The sequence below is a fragment of the Orbicella faveolata genome, unplaced genomic scaffold (genome assembly GCF_042242905.1).
Source record: "Orbicella faveolata isolate gen_17 unplaced genomic scaffold, um_ofav_v1 contig_15, whole genome shotgun sequence".
In the NCBI taxonomy this organism is placed as follows: domain Eukaryota; kingdom Metazoa; phylum Cnidaria; class Anthozoa; order Scleractinia; family Merulinidae; genus Orbicella; species Orbicella faveolata.
Genome location: NW_028301542.1, coordinates 124,384 through 148,665, shown reverse-complemented (window position 1 = coordinate 148,665; position 24,282 = coordinate 124,384). Strand labels below are relative to the sequence as shown.

General features: G+C 44.9%; 1 protein-coding gene and 2 pseudogenes across 1 annotated transcript; 1 reads left to right on the top strand and 2 right to left on the bottom strand.

The window, feature by feature from the left end:
- Positions 1-2,793: 2,793 nt before the first annotated feature.
- LOC149113043 (uncharacterized) lies at positions 2,794-3,525 on the bottom strand (annotated as a pseudogene).
- Positions 3,526-5,590: 2,065 nt separating this feature from the next.
- On the top strand, positions 5,591-16,809 carry LOC149113041 (uncharacterized). Its single transcript, XM_089287746.1, has 2 exons — positions 5,591-10,220; positions 12,478-16,809. Exon 1 carries the CDS (start codon positions 5,591-5,593, stop codon positions 6,632-6,634), a length of 1,044 nt encoding a protein of 347 aa, XP_089143872.1. The 3' UTR covers positions 6,635-10,220; positions 12,478-16,809.
- Positions 13,320-16,076, bottom strand: LOC149113042 (uncharacterized; annotated as a pseudogene).
- Positions 16,810-24,282: the final 7,473 nt, after the last annotated feature.

Here is a 24,282-nt window from a genome sequence, read left to right as displayed (position 1 = left end):
TGAAACGACAAATTATTCGTAAAATAGTGATAGGCAGTATTGCTGTAACTGAATGCTGATAAATTGTTTTCATTTATTCCAGGTAGAACGCTTTTTCAGTCACGAAGTGCAGCTGAGGCCTGGGTGGACTGTTAGTAACCTCAAGATGCATGAATTGATCATACACCATGGATGATGTCTGGGAGTGACTAGCCAATAGGTTTTATGTCTACCGAATAGTGTATGTACCGGTGACAGGTTAGATATCTCTTACTTCGATGAAATAGTTTTTTGAATCTGACTGTGTGGTAAACAGTATTTTAATCTTAACTTAAAACTATTCCCAATCGAGTAGGGACAAAAATTGCTTCTCTGCCTATGAATTTATTTGGTTTGTAAGGCGCGGCAAGAAAACGATGAAACATTTTCTCAACAAAAGTTAATATTTACGATCTGGAAAACCCGTGAAGTTTAGTCATTCAAATTGTTTATTCCAATAACAATGCAGATGGTAATTTTATGGAATGTCATTCTGTAATCATTATAATGTACATGTTGCTGCTGTTGTTCACGTACAGCGCGGCTACCTGAATTTAACCCTTCAATACACACATGTAAAGTGGGGGTTCTGGCGCAGCGCTCACGCACACAGTGAAAGCGTAACGCAACTCCTCATCTAAAGATTCGGAGTTGCGTTACGCTTTCACTGTGTGCGTTCACTTGCGGCCAGAACCCCCACTTTACATGTGTGTGTGTGTGTATGTGTGAGCGCTGTGCCAGAGCCGTGTGAGCTGTGTGTGCGCCAGATCCGCGAGCGCTGCGCCAGATCGGCGAGCGCCGCACCAGAGCCGTGGCTGCGTTTTAGTAAAATTTGGCGAAAAAGTGGGTCCATCGAAGCTGCAACGTCTGTAATCAATATGTGCGGGTGTGCCCTTCAAAAGTGCGCCAGAAAATTTCCCTATTGGAGAAGTGCATGCTTAGTGCATACTGCGCCGACATGGCTGCCGCAAGATACTCGTCCGATGTTCTGCAAAGGTTCTGTCTGAAGAAGGCCCCACGGATTCAGGCCGAAAGAGCCAAAGATGAACCTTTGCGAGAAGATCAGGAAATGCTGAAAGAGCCCCAAACGTGCACGCAAACAAGAGGGCTTTCGGAAGCGATCCAAAGCTTGCCTCCAGAGCTTCGCGAGAGGATTTTGAAAGAGTTAATCGTGGTAAAAATAAATGAAAAAAATGGGATGGGGTGGGGCATGGTGCACGAAAGTCTTTTAAATCTGCCTTTCTGCAAACACTTTAAGAAGATCGTGAATAAGGTGACTTCTTCTGAATTAACGGGCTGTATTTTTGAATGCACCTTATTTCTTGTGGAATTAGAAATCAGAAAAAGGATGTTCGAAAAATTTGAGCTGACAAGAAGGTCAAAAGAGGAGAAGAATGTTCTTAAATTCTTAGGCCCCTCTTTAGAGCAAACCTCTGCACCAGAAAATTTTCCTATTGGAGAAGCGCACGCTCAGTGTATACAGTGCCGGCATGGCTTTCGCAGTGAGCGTAGCTTACATCACACCTTCACAGGACAGGTGGGTAAACGAATCGATCGAAAACGTCTTGGAGATTTTCGAAGAAAGCCTAGTGGAAAAAGACTGGCTCGAGATTGGGTTGACGTTGGGCGAGAACCGAGAATATTTGGAAAAGCTGAAGATCAAAAACTGGCGGCGTTTCGACACGGCAAGAGCGAGATTCGAAGGAGAGCCACGAAAGTTTCTGAAACATCTAAGCGAGAATTTTGAAAGCTATTGCCATCGACAGCTGGAAAGACCATTGAACATATGGCGAAAAATACCAAGAAAAGAATAGTATGCAAGAGCGAGGAGAGACCCCACATTTGTTGGAAGAGGCGGGAAGGGCCGCGCAGCGCCACGCCACGCGAGACGGCGGCGGACAAATAGCTGCATGTGGACTTTCCGAGGCCATTCAAAGCCTCGCTCCAGAGCTTCATGAGAGGATTCTAAAGGAGTACATCGCGAAAAAAATAAAATAAAAAAAGGAAATGGGCTGGGCCGAGGTACATGACGAGTTTGAAGAGGCACCCATCTGCGAAAAACGATCAAGAATTGTAAAGGTCATGTTTTGCTGTAAATGCAACTCTTGCGGCCTAAAAGGGCTCTGTTACGAGTGTTTTAAAAACAGAGAAAAACATTATCTCGGCTACCCAGTGTATGACGAGAATGACTACGCCGAAATCTTTCAGAAATTTTACTGAGCGGCTCTGATATAACCTCTGTTTGAATAATTACATTAAAAATACACGGCGGCATTTGATACCAAAAAAACATGCTTGTAAGTGTTCACTTGATTGCGTTTCTCGTGAATGAATATTTCACGCCTGAGTGGCAGAGACAAGTGCGTGATATTACACGCGAAGCTGTTGAATGCTTTCATGACGCGGTTCCGGTTGAGGCGACACAGCTTCCCGTTGCGAATTCCTGAAGGCTTCAGTTTAAGCGCGTTGCATTCCTCTTGGCTTCAGTTGAAGCAATCAGGAATTTTCAAAGCCACCAGGAATGTTGAAGTCAAAAGGAATTTTACAGGCGGATTTCATTTTTTTGTCCACAGTTTGTTAGAATACGGTATTTCTTCTCGGCCTGGCCAATAAAAAAGGCACTTTTCACCTTTTTTCAAGGAAAAATTGGGCACGAAACGCGGTAGAACAAAGAGACTTCACTAGAGCGATAAAAAGAAACAGCTGATCAGGGGTTTTTCCCTATTTCGCACATGACTGCGTCAGTGAGGAACCTTCTCGAAAGTTCAAGGCCATTTATGTGGCGTGACAGACACCGCAATCAGCTGTTTTTGACAAGACAAAGAGAGAGTTTTGTGTTTTTTCGCTCGAAATTCAGTTCGAAGCGGGAGGTTTCGTGATTTTTTTTATCATTTCTGCTTCAAGTCTGCCGCAGATGTCTTTCTCAAGTTTTTGGACATCAACATCAGGAAGCTTTCTCGTTGATGGTTGGCGAAACATCCTTGCCTGGACGTGATCTTTCAGAAAGTTATATTGCTGAAACTCCAAAAGGATAGTGTCGAACTCGTGGGAAGACACCCCGTTGTTGTTCAAAGCGTTCGAGAGAAGTCTGTTGACGGTGTCGCACTTGGCAACGGCGAGCGTGGTGATCTCTTGATGCTTCTTGATCTTCGAGTCGAGCTTTTTGCCGGCGAGAATCAACACAGACGAAACGAGAGCGAAGCACCCACCAGTGCCGCCAAGAGGAACGGCAGCCGGCAAGCCAACCATAGACAGAGCGGAGCCAAAACTCGCGCTGGAAAATGCTGCCGAGAGAATGCTGGAGCCGGCGGCACCCCAATTAACGAACTTTCTCGCGCGTTTGTATTTTTTTGCGATGATGCGATAGTGGTGGACCTCGCCGGCCAATGTGTTGGAAATCTCGTTGACCTTCTGCAAGCGGAAATTTTGAGAAGGCTCTGCCTCCACCACCGGATATAGTGGCTCGGCAGGCGGCACGCTTGGTGGCAACAGATTTGCCGAAGACATTGCGTATATACGAAATTAATTTAACTCTAATTCAAAACGAAGATGCAGGCCCTTGAAATCAAAGAGTTCGCCATTTTCATCTTTCGCTTTTAAGGTGATGCTGTTTATCAACTTGTCTGTAGAAGCGTCACGGAAAATGTTGTGCGATGAGTCGATGTTATAGCTGACTTTTTCATAAGGCTTTCCTCTGACATCAACCTTGGCAAGAAGGTCTGACCTCTTTCCATTCAAAAAGTTTTTTGTCGAGTCGATGAGATCGCAGTGGATAAAGTAGCAACTCGGGCTGTTAAGCTTTTTGATATATTCCTCTTTCCTCATATTTCTCCCGACTCCAAGAAAATTGGCCAAACTGTAATCAACGGAAACTTCTTTCGGTTGATTAGTGTTGAGTGCATTACCAGCGGCGGTTGTAATTTTAAGAACAGAATTGGGGTTATTCGTTTTCAAGACCATTTTCCCTTTTTTCTTGTGATATTCAAAACTGGATTGCAGTTCTTTTACGATGCTCTCGACATTGTAATGTCCTTGAGGCAATGATGCAACCACGTCGTCGGTTCCTTTGAAAAACATTCTGCCAACACGACTCAGATTATGCCATGAGTTGAAAAAAGAACAACTCAAAAGTCTGGCATAGCTTGCTCCTGGTAGCGGTTCTTCAAAATAGATGGTCTCGCCGTTCTGTTGCGTGACAAGAGTGAGATCAACCGTTTTTATATTCAACAAATAAATTATGTTCAAAATACATGGCGAATGTGTGGAACAGTCCTGCATTAAAAAAAGCGGACGCGGCGAAGAAAAAGGCGTGGACAAGCTTTTTAAAACGCTTACCCAAAGCCGACAAAAGCCGGTTCATCTCACAAGCAACGATCGACGAGAAAAATAACGTGACCGCAGAGGTGTTTTTCAAAGAAAGCGAAGACTCATTTCAAAGCGTCTTCGGTTCAGATAAAAAATACTGGAGCACCGAAATGAAAGAAGCGCTTGGTTTGGGAGACAGCGGGGGTTTTCCTTACCAACTGTCGCCGCTTGGCTCAAAACTTTCCTTGCCCATCCCTGCCGTACCTTTCGACGGCAAAGCGCAAAGTTTGAAAAAATATTCGACGCCCAAATCCAAATATACGTCACGCCTGAACAATATTTCACAACGAAATTCCGAGAAATATTTCAAAACACCAAACTCAGGCACACGTCGGCAGTCGAATCAAAACGCTGGCTGGGAGGGCCTGACATGAAATATTGGCTGCAGCAGCTCAAGTTCGCTGTTTTCTGCGTGACCCAGGGGTGCGGAGTTTCTTGCGAAATCTTTGACAGCGGGATGGATCTCCCCTGGCAGATAAGAGCTTTCTACAAATTCCACGTGTACTTCACGGTCAGGCGGATTTTGTGGCAGCTTGGAGGAATTCAGAGCATGAGCGCTTTGCCCGGAGACCCGCCGTTCAACCAGTACAACAATCATTACGACGTCGCTTCATACAAAAGGATATGCAGCGAGTTCGGCATTGCCCCCTCGAGCGATTTCCGCTTCACGCACGGGGAAAACCACGGTCTGGGAAGCATTTACGTCTATGCGAGCGGCGCGGGCCCGTCGAAAACCGACTATAAATACCCGGGATGGAACAAATTCAGCGATGAAGGCGGCAAAGCAATAAAAGGGGACTTGATCAATTACATCGAGCCGGGGGCCGCTTCTGATGCTCAAGCAGACTGGTTCGCGCCCAACACCGAGAATGGTTTGACGCAGGTGGGCTTGTCGAGAATCAACCAGTCAATTGAGGCTTTCGTTTACTGCGTCCTGGGCGCGCAAGTCAACATCCGCAGCAGCATTCTCGGCCATGGCGGTCGGGCGAGAGAAGCCCAGAGCAAGTTCCTGGTGCTGATGGAAGACGCGATCAGACAGCCCGACTTGGCCGCTAGCGTGCAAAGGTACCAGCTCGCGGTGGACCAAGCGAAGGTCAGGCTCAATCTCGCTGTTGCCCCCATGGCGTGGCTCATGCCCGTGCAGATGATAATCAACACCGCAAGCACGATCGGTTACAACAATTAGCTGAAACAGACGGTCTCTGGAATGAAACTGGGGGTGAATAACGGGGTAAACTCGGAGACAAAAAAAGCTGGTCTCAAACCCATGGCAGGCGGCCCGTCAAAAATTAACCTGCCCAATAGCCACCCGTCCAACCCGATTCACAAAGCCGCAACAGCCGAATCGGGGCGTGTGGTTCCACCCCACAGGAAACCAGCTTTGACCGAAACTCAGCAAGCGCAGCCACCGGCACAAAAAATTGAGCCTCAGGCTGCAGACAAAACGCCGCAACACAAAATTAATAAAACGGCGGTAATTGTCGGTTTTTTGGATTATCGGCGTTGCTGTTTATGGCTTGGCACTAAGCTAATGCTGCTTCTTAAAATATTTTTCGAACAAAAAGGCCACCGCGGCAAGAATGAGAAGCCAGGTGTGCTCGGCCAGAAATCCGACGACTTGGCCGGCGGCTCTGAACAGGAAGCTCACAATCGAGCCAATCAGCCTGGGCAGCAGAGAGCCGAGTTTCGTGGCAATCTCTTTGAGGCCGTTCCCCAAAGCTTTGCAGGTGGCTTTCAAACCTCTGGTGAGGACCCCGATGACAGCGCCGATTGTGGTCCCGGCGGCGAGAAGAATGGCGGTCAAGGTCACGCCATATTTTTTGAAGATCTCCTTGACCCTTTCCAAGAGAGGCCGCCCCCTTTCCCTTTCCGCGATCTGAGTTTGCAAACGCGCGATCTCCTCGTTTCTTTCTGCCACTCTGCCCTCTGCGTCTTCTTTTTCGGAGGGCGAGGCCTTCTCATTTTGGATGATTGCCTGGTCTTCCTCGTTTTAGCGCTGCAGCTCGCTTTCCTGCTCTTTCAGGTCGTCCAGCGGTTTTGTTTGGTTGAGCCTTTCTTCCATGGCGTTTGTTTCACTTTCTTTTGCTGCGATGGTGGCCCTGAGACTGTGGACCTTTTTTTGTTCTTTTTCCGCGTTTCTTGCTTTTTTTGTGAGCGAGTCCAAAGCTTTTTTCTTGTTTTCAAGATCAGTTTGATAGTTCTTTTTCAGTTGTTGGACCCTTCGCAGCTCTGCTTCACTTTCAAGATTTGAACCATATTTATCCTGAAGGACATCAATCTGAGCATCACTTTGCGCGATTTTTTGGCTAAGGGCTTCCACTTCTTTTTCTTCTTCTTCTCTTTGTGAAGAGAGTGTTTCCGTCTGTTGAAGTTGGATCTCTGCCTCTGTCAGTCTTTGGCACTGTTTTCTGATGGTGTCGCGGTCTTCAACAATGATGTCTTCAGCTCTTGGCCCGAGAGCATCTTTTATTTCTTTTGAAAGGTTTGGATTGATCTGATCTCTTCCCGTTTTCCTGTTTTTGGTAAACAGGTCATACGTTTTTTTGCCAGCTCCAAACCTTTTGACTTGGAGCTTCCCCTTCGAGCTGTATGAAACCTCAAGCTCGCTTGAGCGCATGTCCGGGTAGATATCTTTTGCAGCAACCCACGCTTGTTCACTCAGGGTGTGAGCACTGGTGAAAGAGGTTTCTGCATAAGAAGTTGCAGGCAGCCCGCTTTTTTCGCGCTGCATTGTCTGCATCGGAATTCCTTGTTCTTTCCCATTTGGCGTTGACGACTCTCCTGGGATAAAAGGAGTCGTTTCGTTAGCATCTCCACCTTCATCATCGTCATCGTCACCCAAACCGTATGGGTCATAAGCAGGGTTTTCAAAGCTTGTTCCTTCGCCTTCCGCCATAGCGATATATGTGAAGCCTATTATTTTTCAAATTAGAAATTATCACCGGCGGCTAATACAGTGTCAGTTCCAGAGAACCTTCGCGCGACGTACAGCGAAAAGACCGTACACGCCATGAAGGCCGAGCGTGCAGTCAATGGAATAACCTTTACCCCCTCTGAAGCCAGCCCCGCAAGTACTCTGTATGTTTCAGTGCCCAAGCTGAACGAGAACGAGGTTCTGGTGCCGGGCTCGCTTGCGCTTGTCTTTGATATCGACCTTGCTGGAGGGCACGCCAACAACTTCCTCGTACAGAACGTCACACGGGCGCTTGTTGACAGGCTGGTCGTGAAGTTTGCAGGCACTAACCTGGAAGACACGGTTGGGTATGACATCTACAAAACGTTCGAAGACCTTTTTTTCGCAGGAAGAGCGAGACAACAGGATTCTCGAAGGGATTCAGAGCGAGGATCTGTGCAAGATCCGCTCAGACACGGGAGACAAGAAAACCTCGGGCGTCGGTGCTGAAAACAAGCTGAACAAGGTATACGGGAAAAAGTACCGGATCAGACTTGACCATCAGATCTTAACCGACCACGGCGTTTTCTACCCCCAGGCCCTTTACAACGACCTCACGTTCGACGTAAAACTCGTCCAAGCTATACATGTCGTCAAAGGCTCCGACACAACGCAGCTGAAATACAAACTGAAAAACATCCAGCTCGAGTACAAAATGATACGCAGCAAGACTCTGGCAGAAGAGGCGAGGAGCGTTTACTCCAGCAGCTACTCCAGCGGCAAAGCGTTCAGTTACGACAACGTGCTGCATGACAAAGAGGTGGCCTTAAAAAAAGACACTGACACGAGGATCAACATCAAAGTCAACACCCCGAAAAGGTCGCTAAAAGCCCTCCTCGTCCTGTTTGTAGAGCCATAAACCGCAGGCGCCAGAGATTCAGAAAAATTCATCTTCCCCGATCTCACAAAAGTCAGCGTCACGGTCAACAGCGCGGCCAACAAACTTTACAGCGATGGCATCGAAGGCAAGGACATGTGGGAAGAGGCCCGCAACCTGTTTGTGAAAGAAAAAAATAAAACGGAGCACATGGATATTATGAAGTTTTACACTGGTGATAAGTTCGGGCTTGTGATTGATATGCGCAGCATGGCATCCCAAGACATGCACGGCAGCGGCACGCAGATTGTGAACACTACGGACGGGATCCAGCTGGAAATTGAGCGGAAAGCCGAAGGCTCAGGCGACGTGAAATGCCACATATTCGTAATCTCCGACTCCCAGTTCAATCTTATGGACAGACAGCTGGAATCTGTACAGGATTAATATGGACGCGAGCAAGATACCCTTCAACGCTCTCATCGTCGGGCCCACTAATTCGGGCAAATCGAGGTTCGTTGTGGACCAGCTCTACGGCCCTTTCCGCGGAAAGTTCGACTACATCGTTCTCATCTGCCCGACGTTCACGCACAACAAGACCTACCACCGGCTTGGCGAAAACGATCCGAGAATGGATGTGATAGTCTGCGAGCAGCACGACGTGGAAAGGTGGTTGAAGCTCGTGAGATGGCTTTCCGAGGGCACAAACACGCTCATAATCCTCGACGACTGCGCGGCCTCCAAAGACGTGAAAGGGCGCACAGGCGAGCTGGTGAATCTCGCCTTTTCCGCGTGGCATATGGGCATCAATGTGTGGGCGCTGACCCAGAAGTTGACTGGAATAACAGCTTCCTTCCGTGAAAACGTGGCTGCGATCGTACTCTTTTACACCCCCTCGGCCAGGACAACGAAAACCATCTTCAACGATTACGCCGGCGAGCTCTTCCCCGATGAGTACAGAGGATTGATTTCAAAGCTGGAAGAACGAAAGTTCTCTTATCTTAGGTTCGCGCTTTGCCACCCGTACGGTGTAAAGTTATTTCAATAAAAAAATGCGAGCTGTATATAGCCTTGCACAATGTCTGCAGAAGACGTGTTTGCAGATGTTATGAACCTTATGGAAACGGAGCCTGCGCCGTCGAGTGGTCTCGCAGGCGGCCTTGTTCCAACCGCCCCCGACATTCCTGCTCTTCGCGAGCAGCTGGCCGTGCTCGTGTCCACAGGCAAAGCCAAAAAGGCTATCGGGGTGCAGCTGACCCACGAGCAGGTGAAGCGCCTGAGCGACACAGAGGTCGAGAAGTACATCAAACGCTACGAGACATACGTGGGCTCCAAGACGACAGAAAGCCTGATCGACAGCTTCAGTTTTCTTGCTACCAAAGCGGTAGGAATGGCCGTAAAAATCAAAGACATCGAGGCTTAACAAAAAAGAGCTCCGAGACGACTACATCTTGAACAAAGAGCTCTCCAATCTGGCCGGCAACCTGGCTTTGAAGTGCGGCAGGTTTCTTGCCGTGGCCAACGCGATGTTCATCACAACCAAACATGTCGATTTCAGTCCACAGTTGCCGGAGATGAGACAACCTTCTCGTGACGAACAGGGTTATGCTCTTGAGTGCATTGATGAAACGCCCGGCTCAGCAACTGCAGAATAAATGGTCACCATTCATCAACAAATGCTGAGGTCTTGCTGACAATTCTTAACAATTAAACTTTTTTCATTTACTTATAATACGGTTCGCTTCAATGTCAACCGGACAATCCGAGAGCGCACCTTCCGCCGTCACTGAGACCAAGGCAGCACCTTCTGCTGTCACTGCGCCTCAGGTAGAGACTAAGGCAGCGCCTGCCGCCGATACCACACGGCAAGCGTGAAGAGCTCATGGCAATGGCCAAGCCCGTGTTCGACAAATTTAAAACGCCGAAGCCCGCTCCTGAGCCCGCTCCTGAGCCCGCGAGTGTCGAGCCAAAACCTGCTCTCGATACACGGCCAAGAGGATTAAAAAAATGATTTAAATGTTTGCGCGTGATTCATATCTCACGATGCCGATCCCAAGCATTACGCAGGTTTTCATCTATACAGCAGCAATCGGAGGGATTACACTTTTTTGGACCAATTTTACCGTCAAGACTTGCAGGATGGTGAGCCGTCTTACCGACGAAATGTTTGTTGAAGAGGGATAATTCGCGGAAGAAGAAGAGGCGTTGTGTGCCAAGTGCGCGGGGAAAACAGATTAATTTTGTTTTAAACTTTTGCTCTTTCCTTATATCAAGTGCGCCATGTCAGACAACAAGCTTGTCAAGACCGTCATTGATGCCGCAACTCTCACTGGATTAGCCATGGGCATCGGCTGGGCCGCGAAAAAGGTTGTGAAAGAGAATTTCACTTCCGATCCCAGCAGCAGCTTCATGAATTACATGAAGTTCACCGTCGTCGTGGCGGGCAGCATTGCGCTAAAAGGGTACCTTGAGGACCAGAAAATCCTCCCCGCCAGCATTTGAAAAAATCTTCCGATAATATATACCATGGCGAGCATCGCTATCATGATTGGCGGGGCTGTGTTGAACGCCACGGCTTTTATCGGCGGCAATTATCTGGCGAGGGCGCTTGGCGGGGGCGGCAAGCTGCGCTTGAAGAAAAGAAGCGCCACGACAAAGCTCTCGAAGATTATCAAGCCACTTACGCCAAATACACGTGCGACCGAACACATCTTCTCGACTGGATCGCCACCAACACGCAAACAAAAGAGCAAGCCAAGTAGAACATGACCAAAACGGACAACGCCTTCAAACTCTACAACCAGGCGCATCCTGACGAACAGATGATGCGCCCCAAGGAGCTGAAGTTCTCAGATTTCTATTAGCCGAGCGAGCAGCAGAAAAACGGTGAACTCGCGTTCGTGGGCGCCGGGTCGCTCGCTCTGGGCTACGTGGCCTTCCGGTTCCTTTAAACTTTTTTACGCCTTACTTATATGGATGCGAAACTCGCAAAGATTTACTACAGCCCCGGGAGCTACTGGAAAGGCATAGCCGCGATCAAAAAATTGGCCGAGGCTGCCAAGGTACCTGAAGAAGCCGCAAAAAAGTGGCTGATCAGGCAAGCGCTCTGGCAGATATACCTCCCCGCGCCCAAGCGGATTCCTCGGCCGAAATTCGACGTTCCCACACCCAACAGGGTCCATCAGGCTGACCTTCTTTTTCTGCCGCACGACAAGCTCCCTCGCGGCCGCAAAGTTTTCAAATACGCACTGACCATTGTCGACGTCGCCAGCCGCTTCAAAGAGGCCGAACCCCTGACTTCGAAAAATTCTGATGAGGTCACCCTGGCCTTTCAGAAGATTTACAAGCGCTCGCCTCTTGAATGGCCCGAAATGCTGCAGGTTGACCCCGGGCACGAATTCATGGGCGCCGTCACCAAAGAGGTGGACAAGCACAAAACCTTTATCCGGCACGGGCGCATTAACATTCACCACGACCAGGCCATTGTCAAACGTTTCAACCGCACTCTGGCTGAGCGCTTGTTCGGGCACCAGTACGCCGAAGAGATGCTTCTCCCTGAGGGCAAGCGGTCCATTGCCTGGGTGAAAAGACTTCCTGAAGTTGTTTTGGCTCTGAACAACGAGGTCACAAGCCTTATCGGCAGGAAACCCGCCGTCGCCATCAAAGAAAAAGCTTTTTACGCCAGGCCGTTGACACCTTACACGAGGCCTGTTGGAAAAAGCGAAAAAATCCTCCCCTCTCTTGTCCAAGTTCGTTATCTCTACCAGCCCAGCAAGCTTGAAGGGGGCGTGAAAAGGGCCACGGATCCAATCTGGTCTTTGAAAGTTTTCGGCATTGAAAGGTCTTTTTCCAAACCGGATCAGCCCGTTCTCTACTATCTGCACGACGGGCCCAAGTGCGGCTTCGTGCGCGAAGAGCTGCTGGTTGTTCCTCCGAACACACAATTACCCCCAGAGCAACTTTGAAACCTCGGCCTCCAACCCTCTAAGTTCGTCATCTGGTAATGTTGACAAGATATCCATGCAGGTGTATCCGTAAGCTTTTGTATGGATACCGTCATCATCAATCCATCGCTTTGAATCAAATGGCGAAAGCGAAATTTTGTTAAGATGCATACCGTAGATCTCGTGACCCTCGCTTCGAAGAATATTCATTCCATGCCATTGCTGCTTCCCACCGAAAAGCGTTTCCTTGTACTGTTCATGCGTTATTTGTTTCTTGACACCGTTCTTTTTCACACCCTTCGCTTTTTTGATATTTTTTTCGTCCGCCTTCAAGATGGAGTACATTTTCGGTCTAAGACCAACGTACTCTGCGATGGGAGTTCCTGCACATTCGTCTTTCATCTTGCCCAAGACCTTTTTGTTCTTGTTTGAGTGGAGTGGATGCTCATTCGGGTAGTTGCTTGTGTCGTAAAGGTTCATGTTGTTTTTCATGTCTTCGTAGACGTCTTCTGTTTCGATTATAATCAAAAGGCTGTCGGTGTCCGTGTACAAGAGCTCGACTTTTGAGCCGTACTTCTTTTTTAGCTCGTTGTAAAAGAAGTCGTACATCAGGATCTTGCTGTTGTCAAGGATCGTCATCCCCGTGTAGACCGGCTTGTTTAGAAGCAGCTTGCTTTTTCGCATGTCAATCCCCGCCATGTCGTTTGAGAATAAAAGATGCCTTGAGTACAAAGGGCTGGCGATCAATTTCCTTATTTTGCCCGTCTCGTTGCTGCGCACTATTCTTATGTCAACGCGGTTGCGCAGGTTTTCCATGGTTTTGCCGAAAACGGAGTTGTTCATTAGCTTGTAAAAGTTCTTTTCAAAGTCGCTCTTCGCTTTCTTCCTAAACTGTGTGTTCATCCGGATGTACGGCTCCATCCAGCGTTCTTGTTCGAACTCCAGCACCCTGTGCACACGCTTCAGTTTCATTCCCTGCTTCAGATAAAACTGCAAGTTCCTGTAATGCACAACGTAGTTCTTTTTGTCTTGAAGCGTCAGCAGCAGCTTCTTGCTGTCCGGGGGTTTCAAGTCCAGGTCTTTCATCAGCCCCTTTTGGTAGTCCGACATCCACTCCTTTTTTACGGCTTTTTTCTCCGGCGCCAGGGGATAGCTGTTGTGCTCCTCGTGAAGTTCTGGCGGGTATTCGAGATCCACGTCGAGAATGCACCCCTTCTTTGCGTTTTCTTTCATCCCAAGAATCTCCTCCTCTGTGGGCAGCTCGCTTTTCCACTTGAAGCCTCTTATCGGGAGAGGCAAACTCATCGCCCATCCGTAAAGATTGTTTGCGTCGAGATAGAGGAGGTATTTTTTTGGCTTGCTGGGGTCGTAGCCCGGTACTTGCGGGTTGTTTGCCTTGGCGAACCTGTTGCTCACCATAGAGATTCCACCCCGCATCCCCCTTTCTACGAAGAGGTGCTTTTCGTAGTCTGTGAAGAGCTCAAGCTCGACCCCAGTCTTTTTCAAGAGCGCGTCCCAGGAGAGGCCTGGCGACGTGAAATAGTGCGCCGGATCCAGCCCGTACTGATCAAGGCACAGTTTTCGGAAGTTCTCAAACACATCCGCCAGCAGCGCGACGTCAGTTTTCACGTAAAGGTCGTGGTAATCGCCCAGCGTTTTGCATCCAAAAGCCCCCCAGACGGCCTGCGCGTGCGCGTACTCTTCGTCTGTTATGTGCTCGTCGTTCAGCTTGCTGTAAAACTTCTCTTTGTCCGGAAGCCTTGTCTCGCTGAATCTTTCCCTTGAGTCCATGTACTCGTAAGGATAGATCCTTTTTTGTAAAGCAGGTCGCTGCCTTTCGAAATCGTTGAAGTTATTTTCAAAGCCTCCTTCGGTGTTGCTCTTACAAGTGAATCAAGGCTCCCTTGCAAAAAGTTCAAGCTGTCGATGAAACGAAGATTACCGACCGAGAATGTGATGTATTTCTCCATGTTGTTGGCGACACATTTCACCTCTTTCTCCAGCTTCGACATCGCTTGCATCAAGTGGTGCGCGTCGTAGCCCCTCAGGTTGTGGAATACGACTGGTATTGGGTCCGTCTTGGGGTTAATTCGCAACTTTTTGTTACATTCGCTGTGCGCGGCTCCGCGGAACCTTCCCGTTATGTGGCAATGGTCCTTTACTGCGTCTCTGAAGTTTTTCTGAAGTAAAGGGTTTCCACAGTACTTGCAGTTTTCCTGTGATCCGGCTTCCAACTTGTCTTTTTCATCTTAAAGCCTTTTCAGCCTTTGAAATCCCCACTTCTCCTTCTCTTTCTGTGCCATGTAGAAACAGTTTTTGTGGCCTTGCCCCCAGTAAACCCATTTTTCTCTTGCGCCTTCTTCATCCGGTTCTTCTTCAAAGTTCCAGACAGGCAAAGAATCCATGAATTCGTCTTTTATCAGAGCTTTGTTGCACACGTGGCAATCGGCCGCTTTCTTGAAGTCTTCCCAGTCCTTCCACGTCATTTCAATCGGCTTTGGTGTGGCCAAACTCTCTCTTATTTTCTCTTCCTCCTGCATAATGGCTCCTAAAAACTCCCCAACCGCATTTTCACCCCTGTAAGTGTTGGAACCTACCGCTTCACCATCGCTTCTCACAACAAGGTAAGAATAGCCGCATGCCTCGTGCCTTTCGGTCTTCTCTGTGTAGCTTGCTTGCGTTCTCTCACGCTCACAGCCATGAATCTTTCTGACAAGAGCCTCAAAATCCGCGTAAATAGTGAAGGGCATCTTCATCTGTTTTTTGAAGTTTTCGAAGGAAAGGGTGTTTTCCCCCTCTTTCGGCATCACAATCCTTGTCGGCCTGCCGTTCACACCGTTGCAATGTTTTTTGTGTTCCATCAGCAAGTCTGCTCTTGAGAAACCGGTCAAGCACAGCATGCAAAAGTGCTTTGCGTCTCTGTGCTTTGTCTGATCGAAAAGCAAAGCGCTTTCTCTTTTTACGAAACAGTAATGCTGAAGTTCCCCTTTCTCAATTAACATCAAGTTTATCCGCGGCACGTTCGCTTGTTTTCGGCTTATCCGGTGCACAATCGCACAATCGTTTTCCCAGCCAAATACGTTTATTGCGAGTTTCGGGTTTTGTGCCTCGAGCTTTTCTATTTGTTTTACCGGCGTCGGAAATCGATTCCTGCGTAGTTGATACCGTCATTTACCGGATATTTGCTTGGTCTTTGCGGGTCTTTCCCGTTTTTCGGAGGGAATAAAGCGGCTCTGAGTGCCCACTTCAAACATTCGTTGTCTTTGTTTTTTACGTTGATTATTGCCTTCTTTTTCGCCAGTTTTGCTGGAAGTGGCAAATAGGTCCCTCCGCGAAGTGGCTGGTAGCGCGCAACATTCACGTACGCGACCTGTATCCCTTCAGCCGCCCAGCCTGATCCCATCTCGGACCAGTGTTCTATTTCTCCTTTTGCGTTTTCAATGAATTCTTCAAATTTTTGTTTTATCAGGTCTTCATCGTTCTTTTTGAAAACGTGCGGTTCATCGTCTTTGAAATAATGCTCCATAAATTGCGTTTGGTCGTCTCTTTCTATTGAGAACTTCACTTGTAACCCGAAACTTACTTTAACGCTATTTAACCTTAGGGTTTCTTGCTCGACCAAATCGGTGATCTTTTCTTTGTTTTCTCTTGCGAACCTCAAAAGATCTTTATTGTTTGGGTTTCTTTCGGATACACCCATTCTCCACACACGGAGCCATTCTTGGAAATTGTTTTGGGATATTTGAAACCCGTCGTATAATGCGTGAACCTCGGGTGTCAACGGCTCTGGAAGGTTTGTTCTTTCCTCCCTCGGTATTTGGCCGTAGAACCTTTGCCGAACATCGGACGAGTATCTTGCGGCAGCCATGTCGGCGCAGTATGCACTGAGCGTGCACTTCTCCAATAGGGAAATTTTCTGGCGCACTTTTGAAGGGCACACCCGCGCATATTGATTACAGACGTTGCAGCTTCGATGGACCCGCTTTTTCGCCAAATTTTACTAAAACGCAGCCACGGCTCTGGCGCACAGCTCACACGGCTCTGGTGCGGCGCTCGCCGATCTGGCGCAGCGCTCGCGGATCTGGCGCACACACAGCTCACACGGCTCTGGCGCAGCGCTCACACACATACACACACACACATGTAAAGTAGGGGTTCTGGCCGCAAGTGAACGCACACAGTGGAAGCGTAACGCAACTCCGAATCTTTAGATGAGGAGTTGCGTTACGCTTTCACTGTGTGCGTTCACTTGCGGCCAGAACCCCCACTTTACATGTGTGTTCAATCTTTCGTACTTAATTTTGCAGTAAATCGCGGAATAGAAGTTTCTAAGTTTATTTAGACTTAGTGGTAGTTATATGTTGAAAGGATTTTTAAATCTTCTCAACGTCTATTAATTATTCGTAAACTTTGTAGTTGTCGAAGGAAACATTGTCGGTATGTAATTGTTTTATTTTTCTCAAAGGTTTAGTAATATAACTCAGTCGCGGGTCATTAGTTAATAATCTAGTTCCACATATTGTGAATATCCCGGTAATTCAACATCTCCAGACTTAGATATAGCGGAGGTAATGAGACGAACAGCTACGAACTTAGCGTGTACGTGTACTCTGTTGTTAATTGTACCGAAAGATTTGCACTGTAATATTTATCTTTATTGGTTTTTGTCTGTTGTAGTATTACAAAATAAATTGACTTTATCATCTTACAAACTTGTGTCAGTTTACTGAAAACCATGCTTACAAGGCTCTTTTGCAGATGCCGTACAAATGACGAGTATCGGACAAGAAAATTTTCAATCTTGGAAGGAAGGCAAAAATTGATGTGGAACACCGCCACCTCCCCGCTACCACCAATAACTAGCATTTCTTTTACACTTATAGCAAGAGTTTGGTGCACCCATCCTTGTGGTACATTAGCATCTAATACGCATGCGTACCAGGTGAGTGTCCCAGGTAGGAGAAACCTAATGGACTGTATGTCGTGACTGTAAGTAACTGATAACTTCGTGTCGGTTTAAACCGAAGTTCAAACTTCGGGTTTCCCGACACGGAGGCATCAGTTACTTGTAAGTCGTGACTGTAGGTAACTAATAACTTCGTGTCGGGTAACCCGAAAAAACTTCGGATTCCCCAACACGAAGTTATCGGTTAGTTACAGTCACGACTTACAAGTAACTGATTCCTCCGTGTCGGGAAACCTGAAGCTTGAACTTCGGTTTAAACTTTCGGTTATTCAACACGATGGTATCGGCTACTTACAGTCACGACGTACAGTATATCAGGTTTCTTGTACGTGAGACACTCCCTAGTACGCATGCGTATTAGAGGATACTGTACCACAAGGATGGGTGAACGAAACTCTCGCTATAAGTATAAAAGAAATGCTAGTTAGTGGTGGTGGTGGGGAGGTGGCGGTGTTCCACATCAATTTTTGCTTTCTTTCCAAGGTTGACAATTTTTCTTTGGCCACTTCTTAAAACTGGTCATTTTCAAGGCATCTGACTTTACATATACAAACGTTTCCCGCCAAAAGACTTAGAAAAAATTTTACTATAAAATATGATACCAAACGCGCATGCGTACGTGCAAAGTTGTACCACAAGGACGAGAGCTCTAAACTCTCGCTATAAGTGTAAAAGAAATGCTAATTAGTGGTGGCTGGCGGGGAGGTGTCGGTGTTCCACATCAATTTTTGCTTTCCTTCCAAGGTTGAAAATTTTCCTGCCTGGTACTCATCTTTTTCAGGGCATCTCCAAGGTTGACTTTTTTCTTTCGCCTTTCCCCACATTGACCATTTCAAAGGCATCTGAAATAAAAGAGAACGTGACTTAAAACTTACAAATATTTCCCACCAATTAAGAGACTTAGAATATTATTCCAAAATAACATGATCGTAACAACTTAGTTAGAAGCTACTTAGACTTACACAATACCTTCTATGACTTACACTTAAAACAATACCTCCGAATTTTAGATGTACTTGTACTTGATGTACCAAAACCGGCACAATCAAAACCGACTGTAGCGAGACACGTTTTTTCACTTGAACTTCCATACTCATTGCGCGATTTCTCAGAAAGAATAGTTTCTTTCACATGTAAATCTGCATGTAGCTGTCCCTAAACCGGCACGATTCAAATCTATCGTAGCGATTCACGTTTGAAAGGTACTGTTGACGTCTAATCAAGTTAAAGGCCAAATATGCAACAAAAGGTTTCAACCGTTTAAAACCTGTCTAGTTCTGTACCTAAAATTCCTTACACACTCGTAAACTTTTTTTGTTGAATGCCTTGATATGAACGAGATAAGATTACGTATAGCAAATATATAAACAATACGACTTACCAGAGTTTGCCCATCGCGTTCACAGGATTCTTTCGATTGCGTGCATGATGTCCTTGAAAGCCATCTTCTCAAACTTTGAAGCTGCTCGCTGAGGAAACAAAAAGTAGTTAAAAGAAGTTACTCTTATCCGACTGTCACTGTTAACTTTCCGTATAAATTAAAATAAAAGGCAAGAATAAACGCAAATAAGATGCAAATTGTGCCGTTCTTCCGTTCTGCGATAAACACATCACGCTTTTTTTTCACAAGGCAATAAGCTATTTTTTAAAATATATATACATATATTTTCCAAAGCGTAAATAATCAGCTCCCCTTTAACCTTTTTTAACGACCAACAGTGATTACGAAAATTGGATATAACTATCCCAGAACGCTGCGATAACTGTAAACATGACAAATTTATAATTATTTGCTTGTTCCACGTTTTAATACTTCAAAGCTGAGGATCATAAATTTTACGTTTGTATCTCTAGCGAGACAAAATTTCCCCCCAAAACAAAACAGAAACAATTAACCACCAAAGTATTACATTGTGTGCGCTGTTTAGGTACGTCACGCTGACTATTAGTGCGCGCCACTCGTATGCTTATGTAGTCAAGTTTTCCGCGCGAAGTTATGTCAAGTCGAGTTGGCGCAGTGGTCAGGTGCGCGCCTCTCGCTCCGGGACTAGACAGAGTCGAGGGTTCGACTCCCGGTCCTGGCGCACAATAGTACTTTTTTTCCTTTTTAAAACCAGAAATTAATTGAACAAACCTTCCTCGTGTGCCGATTTTTAAGAAATCAATTTTTTACCGATCGCTTACATTGAAGGAAAAAGAGCAAAGAATTTATCGTAATGTGTGATTTGCGTTCGACCATTAAAAAACCGATACTTTTTACACGGATGGAAAAGGACGCCAATATGACTTCTCCTGGCCAAACGAACTTGCTTCATGGTTCCAAAACTTTTATAGCTCGATGTATTCGATATTCTTACACTAAATACGCAGTAAAGTTCAGCCAATGTCGCAATGTCGCAATGACCGGTTTCGTTATTCTTAGTAGTGAAATTTCTCTGCCGTTTTGCAACTTGAATTATGCAGAGGTAAAGTTAAATAAAAAATCTCAAAAAAGCTTTCAAGGTTGGTTCATGCACGCTTCCTACAAAATCAATAAAATGGCGGTTCCGCCGCCAAAAATCACTCGCGCGCGAATCCCGCCAGCCACACGTTACATATGGTTCTGAGGTTCTAAAACAGAACACTGTACTCCGGTCTACACAGTAGCATTGGCATGTTATTTTGAAAATTCTCAAACTAAATTGCAATTTCAACCAACACTGACTAAATCGGATCTCGATCGCTGTCACAACCAAACCAAACACCGTTGAAGTATAATGAACGTACAGTAGAACCACAAGTACGCATATTGGACCTATTCGTAGCTGTTTAAGATATCTAAGGGGGCTCACCTGTATTCTAGCGAAACCAATTATTATCACGTTCAACATCTTTGTTAAGTTGAACACCTTTGGTTTTTAAACCTGTGGAGGGTAAGAACATTATTTGAACAGTGTTTCCTTTTCATTTGGCGGGTTGGTACTAACGCTAGCTCAATTCAATCAATTTGTATCATGCTGATGTAGACAGTCTAACTTCAAAACCAGGCAAGTTTCTATTTTGAACTGTTTTGATGTGAAAACCACACTATACTAAGGACACAGAAACACAGGGGCCAGAGAAAAAAATATACTTGGAGAACCCAACCCACACCCATCTCTCTGCATTTCTCTCTAACAAAATTTCTCGCCAACAAAAATATCATTCTAATAGTATAAGATTGGTAACAAGACAATTTACAGCATCTTCGGATAATGCAAAGAAGACAATCAACCAAACAATTTTCTTACAACCATTGTGCAAGTATTTTATTTTCTTTTAGATGTGCGTGCAGTTTCGATCATAAAACCTACACTGTACAGGTAACAACCCGTTTCTGGCATAGGGTTAGGCTTATAAGGGAGAGACCCCTGGGTTTGCCAGACAACTTTGGCTGAGTGACACATTTTTCAAGGAGTAGATCTCTTGCTACCCTGATGTGACATCATATCTCGAAATCGGACTCAAACCTGCATTGATAATTAGTCTGAAATCTCTCTTAATTATTTACCGAGATTTTTTCCCATTAAAACAGCAAGCAGGTGACTGTTTTCGTCCCATTAACTGATTCTGGCTGCAGAATTTTGTCACAGATTTTAAATCCGGTAAACTTGGGTTAGTTAAACGCGCTGACTGAGGTAACATTCAGCATAGCTGATCAAATAATCAAATCCACAGTAAATGTTAGCAACATAACTTACCTGAGTTTGTCTCTCATGTTAACAAAAAATGTGAGAGGAACTTTGTCAACGGTGTAAAAGATGCTTCGGAAAGTCACCTTGAACATTTGAAACCAGCCACCGTTGATACCTAAAGGAAAAAGATAAGAACCTTTATTTAAGTGTCAAAAACAAAAAATGTTTTACCTTTACTCCACTTCCCTATCAAATTTTGTACTAGTTGTCGTCTTATAATAAAAGACCAAGAATAAACACAAATAAGATGCAAATTGTTTAACGTAAACACATCTACTATGATAATTGTTTGTGTTGCACTACAGCAATTTAACTGACTACAATAAACTGATTTTAAATAAACAGTTCTGAAGCGCGAACTAATAATCAATGCCACGTTGACTTTTCTGAAAGTCACTAAATAAAATTTGCCTTAAATTCAGTAGACAATTACAAATATATAATTGTCTGTGCCATGATTTACACACACGTCATGTTCTTCAAAAGCTGGGTTCATAAATTTATTGTCCCAAGATAGAATTGTACAAAAAGAAAAATATATAACATTTGAAATATACAGTATGATGTGTGCTATGATCGAATAGCTGTATTTTTTAGTTATCTGACTCGATGATTGGCTGTCAGGTATACAATGCATTCTGATTGAATAGTGTAGCCAATCGTTTTGCAGATACCCCAACTGATTCTTTGTTTTTTGTAATGCCTTTTACGAGCAAAGTAAAATTTCTTGCACAGTTGCATCCAAAACAGAACATTGTGTGTAGATCCACAGGACAGATTACAATTTCAATGAATGGTAACCCCAAATTTGGATCTCTAACAACCCCTCACTTCTTTTCTCATTCTTTCCCCGCTTTTTCTTTTTTTATTTTATTCACTATTTCCTAACTTTCTATTTTTTTATTTAATAATAATAATAATAATAAGCAAGCATTACGTGAGGACGATAATAATAATAATAATAATGATGATGATGATGATGACAATAATAATAATAATAAAACATTTGTAACTATTGATAGACTGGCCTGCCTAGACTAGCGCTAGCTATCCGTGGGCCAGTCCAACTGTAAAATGCACATTAAGAAATGAAAAATGATTGATTGAATTATAACCAAACCGAATGTGGGTAAAGCGCAAGTGATTAAGACCAGTTCCATTTGTACGCCTAGCAGACCTATTTCAAGACAATCTGAAGTTTCCAAATGAGACTACCTGTATTCTGGTGAAACGAATGAAAGATTGTCATGTTCAACATCCTTGGTTGTAAGGTTGAATACCTTTGGTCTTAAAATCCTGTGGAGGTTAAACATTTTATTCGAAGCCTATTAATTAATCAATAAAATTTAATTGTTAATATTAATGATAATAAATTATCATAAATTCTAATCATTATTTAATTAGTAATTTTCTCCTCAGCTTGCAAGTCAACACCAGCCATTTATTTGCCAGAAAATATATAATAAGTAATCAAAACAGTGAATAAAATTGATTTAATACTTGGCAAAATCCTACTCAAAATAGTACATAATTATACTAAGTGAACTGAGTAGTCACATAAGTTTTCAAATTTTACCTGGGTTGTAAAACTGAAGTCAGAAAAAAAATAAATAGGTAAGTTAATTAAAAAGAAAAGAGAAAACTAAAACTTTCTCAAGATCAGTTTCAATAATGCAAAAAGTTGAAATTCAAATCAGAGCAAGTCTATTAGACATTTTTGAACTGTTCTTTTGTAGTATCAGTTTCTTTTACAGACAGGGAAACAAAGGCACCAGACAAAGGCACCATGAAATCAACTCCTATACAGGTCAGTTCTTACACCAATCTCGTGTGGAGTTCAAGATCAATTTTGTCTTGTACTGACAATTTGTTTGTAGGACCAGTCTATGCTTCACAGATCAAGAAACTCAGAGAGAGGCTTTTTGGTGGAACCAGCTCCCTTGTGGGCCAGTTCTTACACCCATCTCCTGTACAAAGCTTGAGATCCATTCAGCACATGCAGAAAGTTCAATTGTTCCTAAACAAGTTTTTTTTTTATCTTGTCCTGGCAATTTGGATATGGGACCAGTCTATGCTTCACAGATCAAGAAACTCAGAAAGAGATTTTTGGTGGAACCAGCTCCCTTGTGGGCCAGTTCTTACACCCATCTCCTGTACAAAGCTCAAGATCTATTCAGCAAATGAAAAAAGTCCAATGGTTCCTAAACAAGTCTTTTTTTTATCTTGTGCTGGCAATTTGGATGTGGCACCAGTCTATGCTTCACAGATCAAGAAACTCAGGAAGAGATTTTTGGTGGAACCAGCTCCCTGGTGGGCCAGTTCTTACACCCATCTCCTGTACAAAGCTCAAGATCCATTCAGTGCATGAAGACAGTCCAATTGTTCCTAAACAGGCATTTTCTAATCTTGTGCTTGCAATTTGGATGATGGACCAGTCTATGCTTCACAGATCAAGAAACTCTGGAAGAGATTTTTGGTGGAACCAGCTCCCTTGTGGGCCAGTTCTTACACCCATCTCCTGTACAAAGCTCAAGATCCATTCAGTGCATGAACACAGTCAAATTGGTCCTAATCTTGTGCTTGCAATGTGGATGAAGGACCAGTCTATGCTTCACAGATTAAGAAACTCAGAGAGAGGTTTTTTGCTGGAACCAGCTCCCTTGTGGGCCAGTTCTTACACCCATCTCCTGTACAAAGCTCAAGATCCGTTTAGTGCATGAACACAGTCAAATTGGTCCTAAACAGGTGTTTTTTTAATCTTGTGCTTGCAATGTGGATGAAGGACCAGTCTATGCTTCACAGATCAAGAAACCCAGGAAGAGATTTTTGGTGGAAAGAGCTCCCTTGTGGTCCAGTTCTTACACCCATCTCCTGTACAAAGCTCAAGAGCCATTCAGCGCATGAAGAAAGTCCAATTGTTCCTAAACAATTTTTTTTTATCTTGTACCGGCAATTTAGATGTGGGACCAGGCTATGCTTCACAGATCAAGAAACTCAGAAAGAGATTTTTAGTGGAACCAGCTCCCTTGTGGGCCATTTCTAATACACCCATCTCCTGTACAAAGCTCAAGATCTATTCAGCACATGAAGAAAGTCCAATTGTTCCTAAACAAGTCTTTTTTTTATCTTGTGCTGGCAATGTGGATGAAGGACCAGTCTACGCTTCACAGATCAAGAAACTCAGGAAGAGATTTTTGGTGGAACTACCTCCGGTGTGTGCCAGTTCTTACTCCCATCTCCTGTACAAAGCTCAAGATCCATTCACTGCATGAAGACAGTCCAATTGTTCCTCAACAGGTGTTTTCTAATCTTGCGCTTGCAATTTGGATGAAGGACCAGTCTATTCTTCACAGTTCAAGAAACACAGAAAGATATTTTTGGGTGGAACCAGCTCCCTTGTGGGGCAGTTTTTACACCCATCTCCTGTGCAAATCAATTTTACGTTGCACTACTGTAGATCAAGAAACTGATAAACTTTTTGGTGGAACTGACCATATCCATATTTG

Bases quoted from the DNA above. Each gene is read 5' to 3' on its own strand.
- LOC149113041 (XM_089287746.1), top strand. From the start codon at position 5,591: ATGAAACTGGGGGTGAATAACGGGGTAAACTCGGAGACAAAAAAAGCT.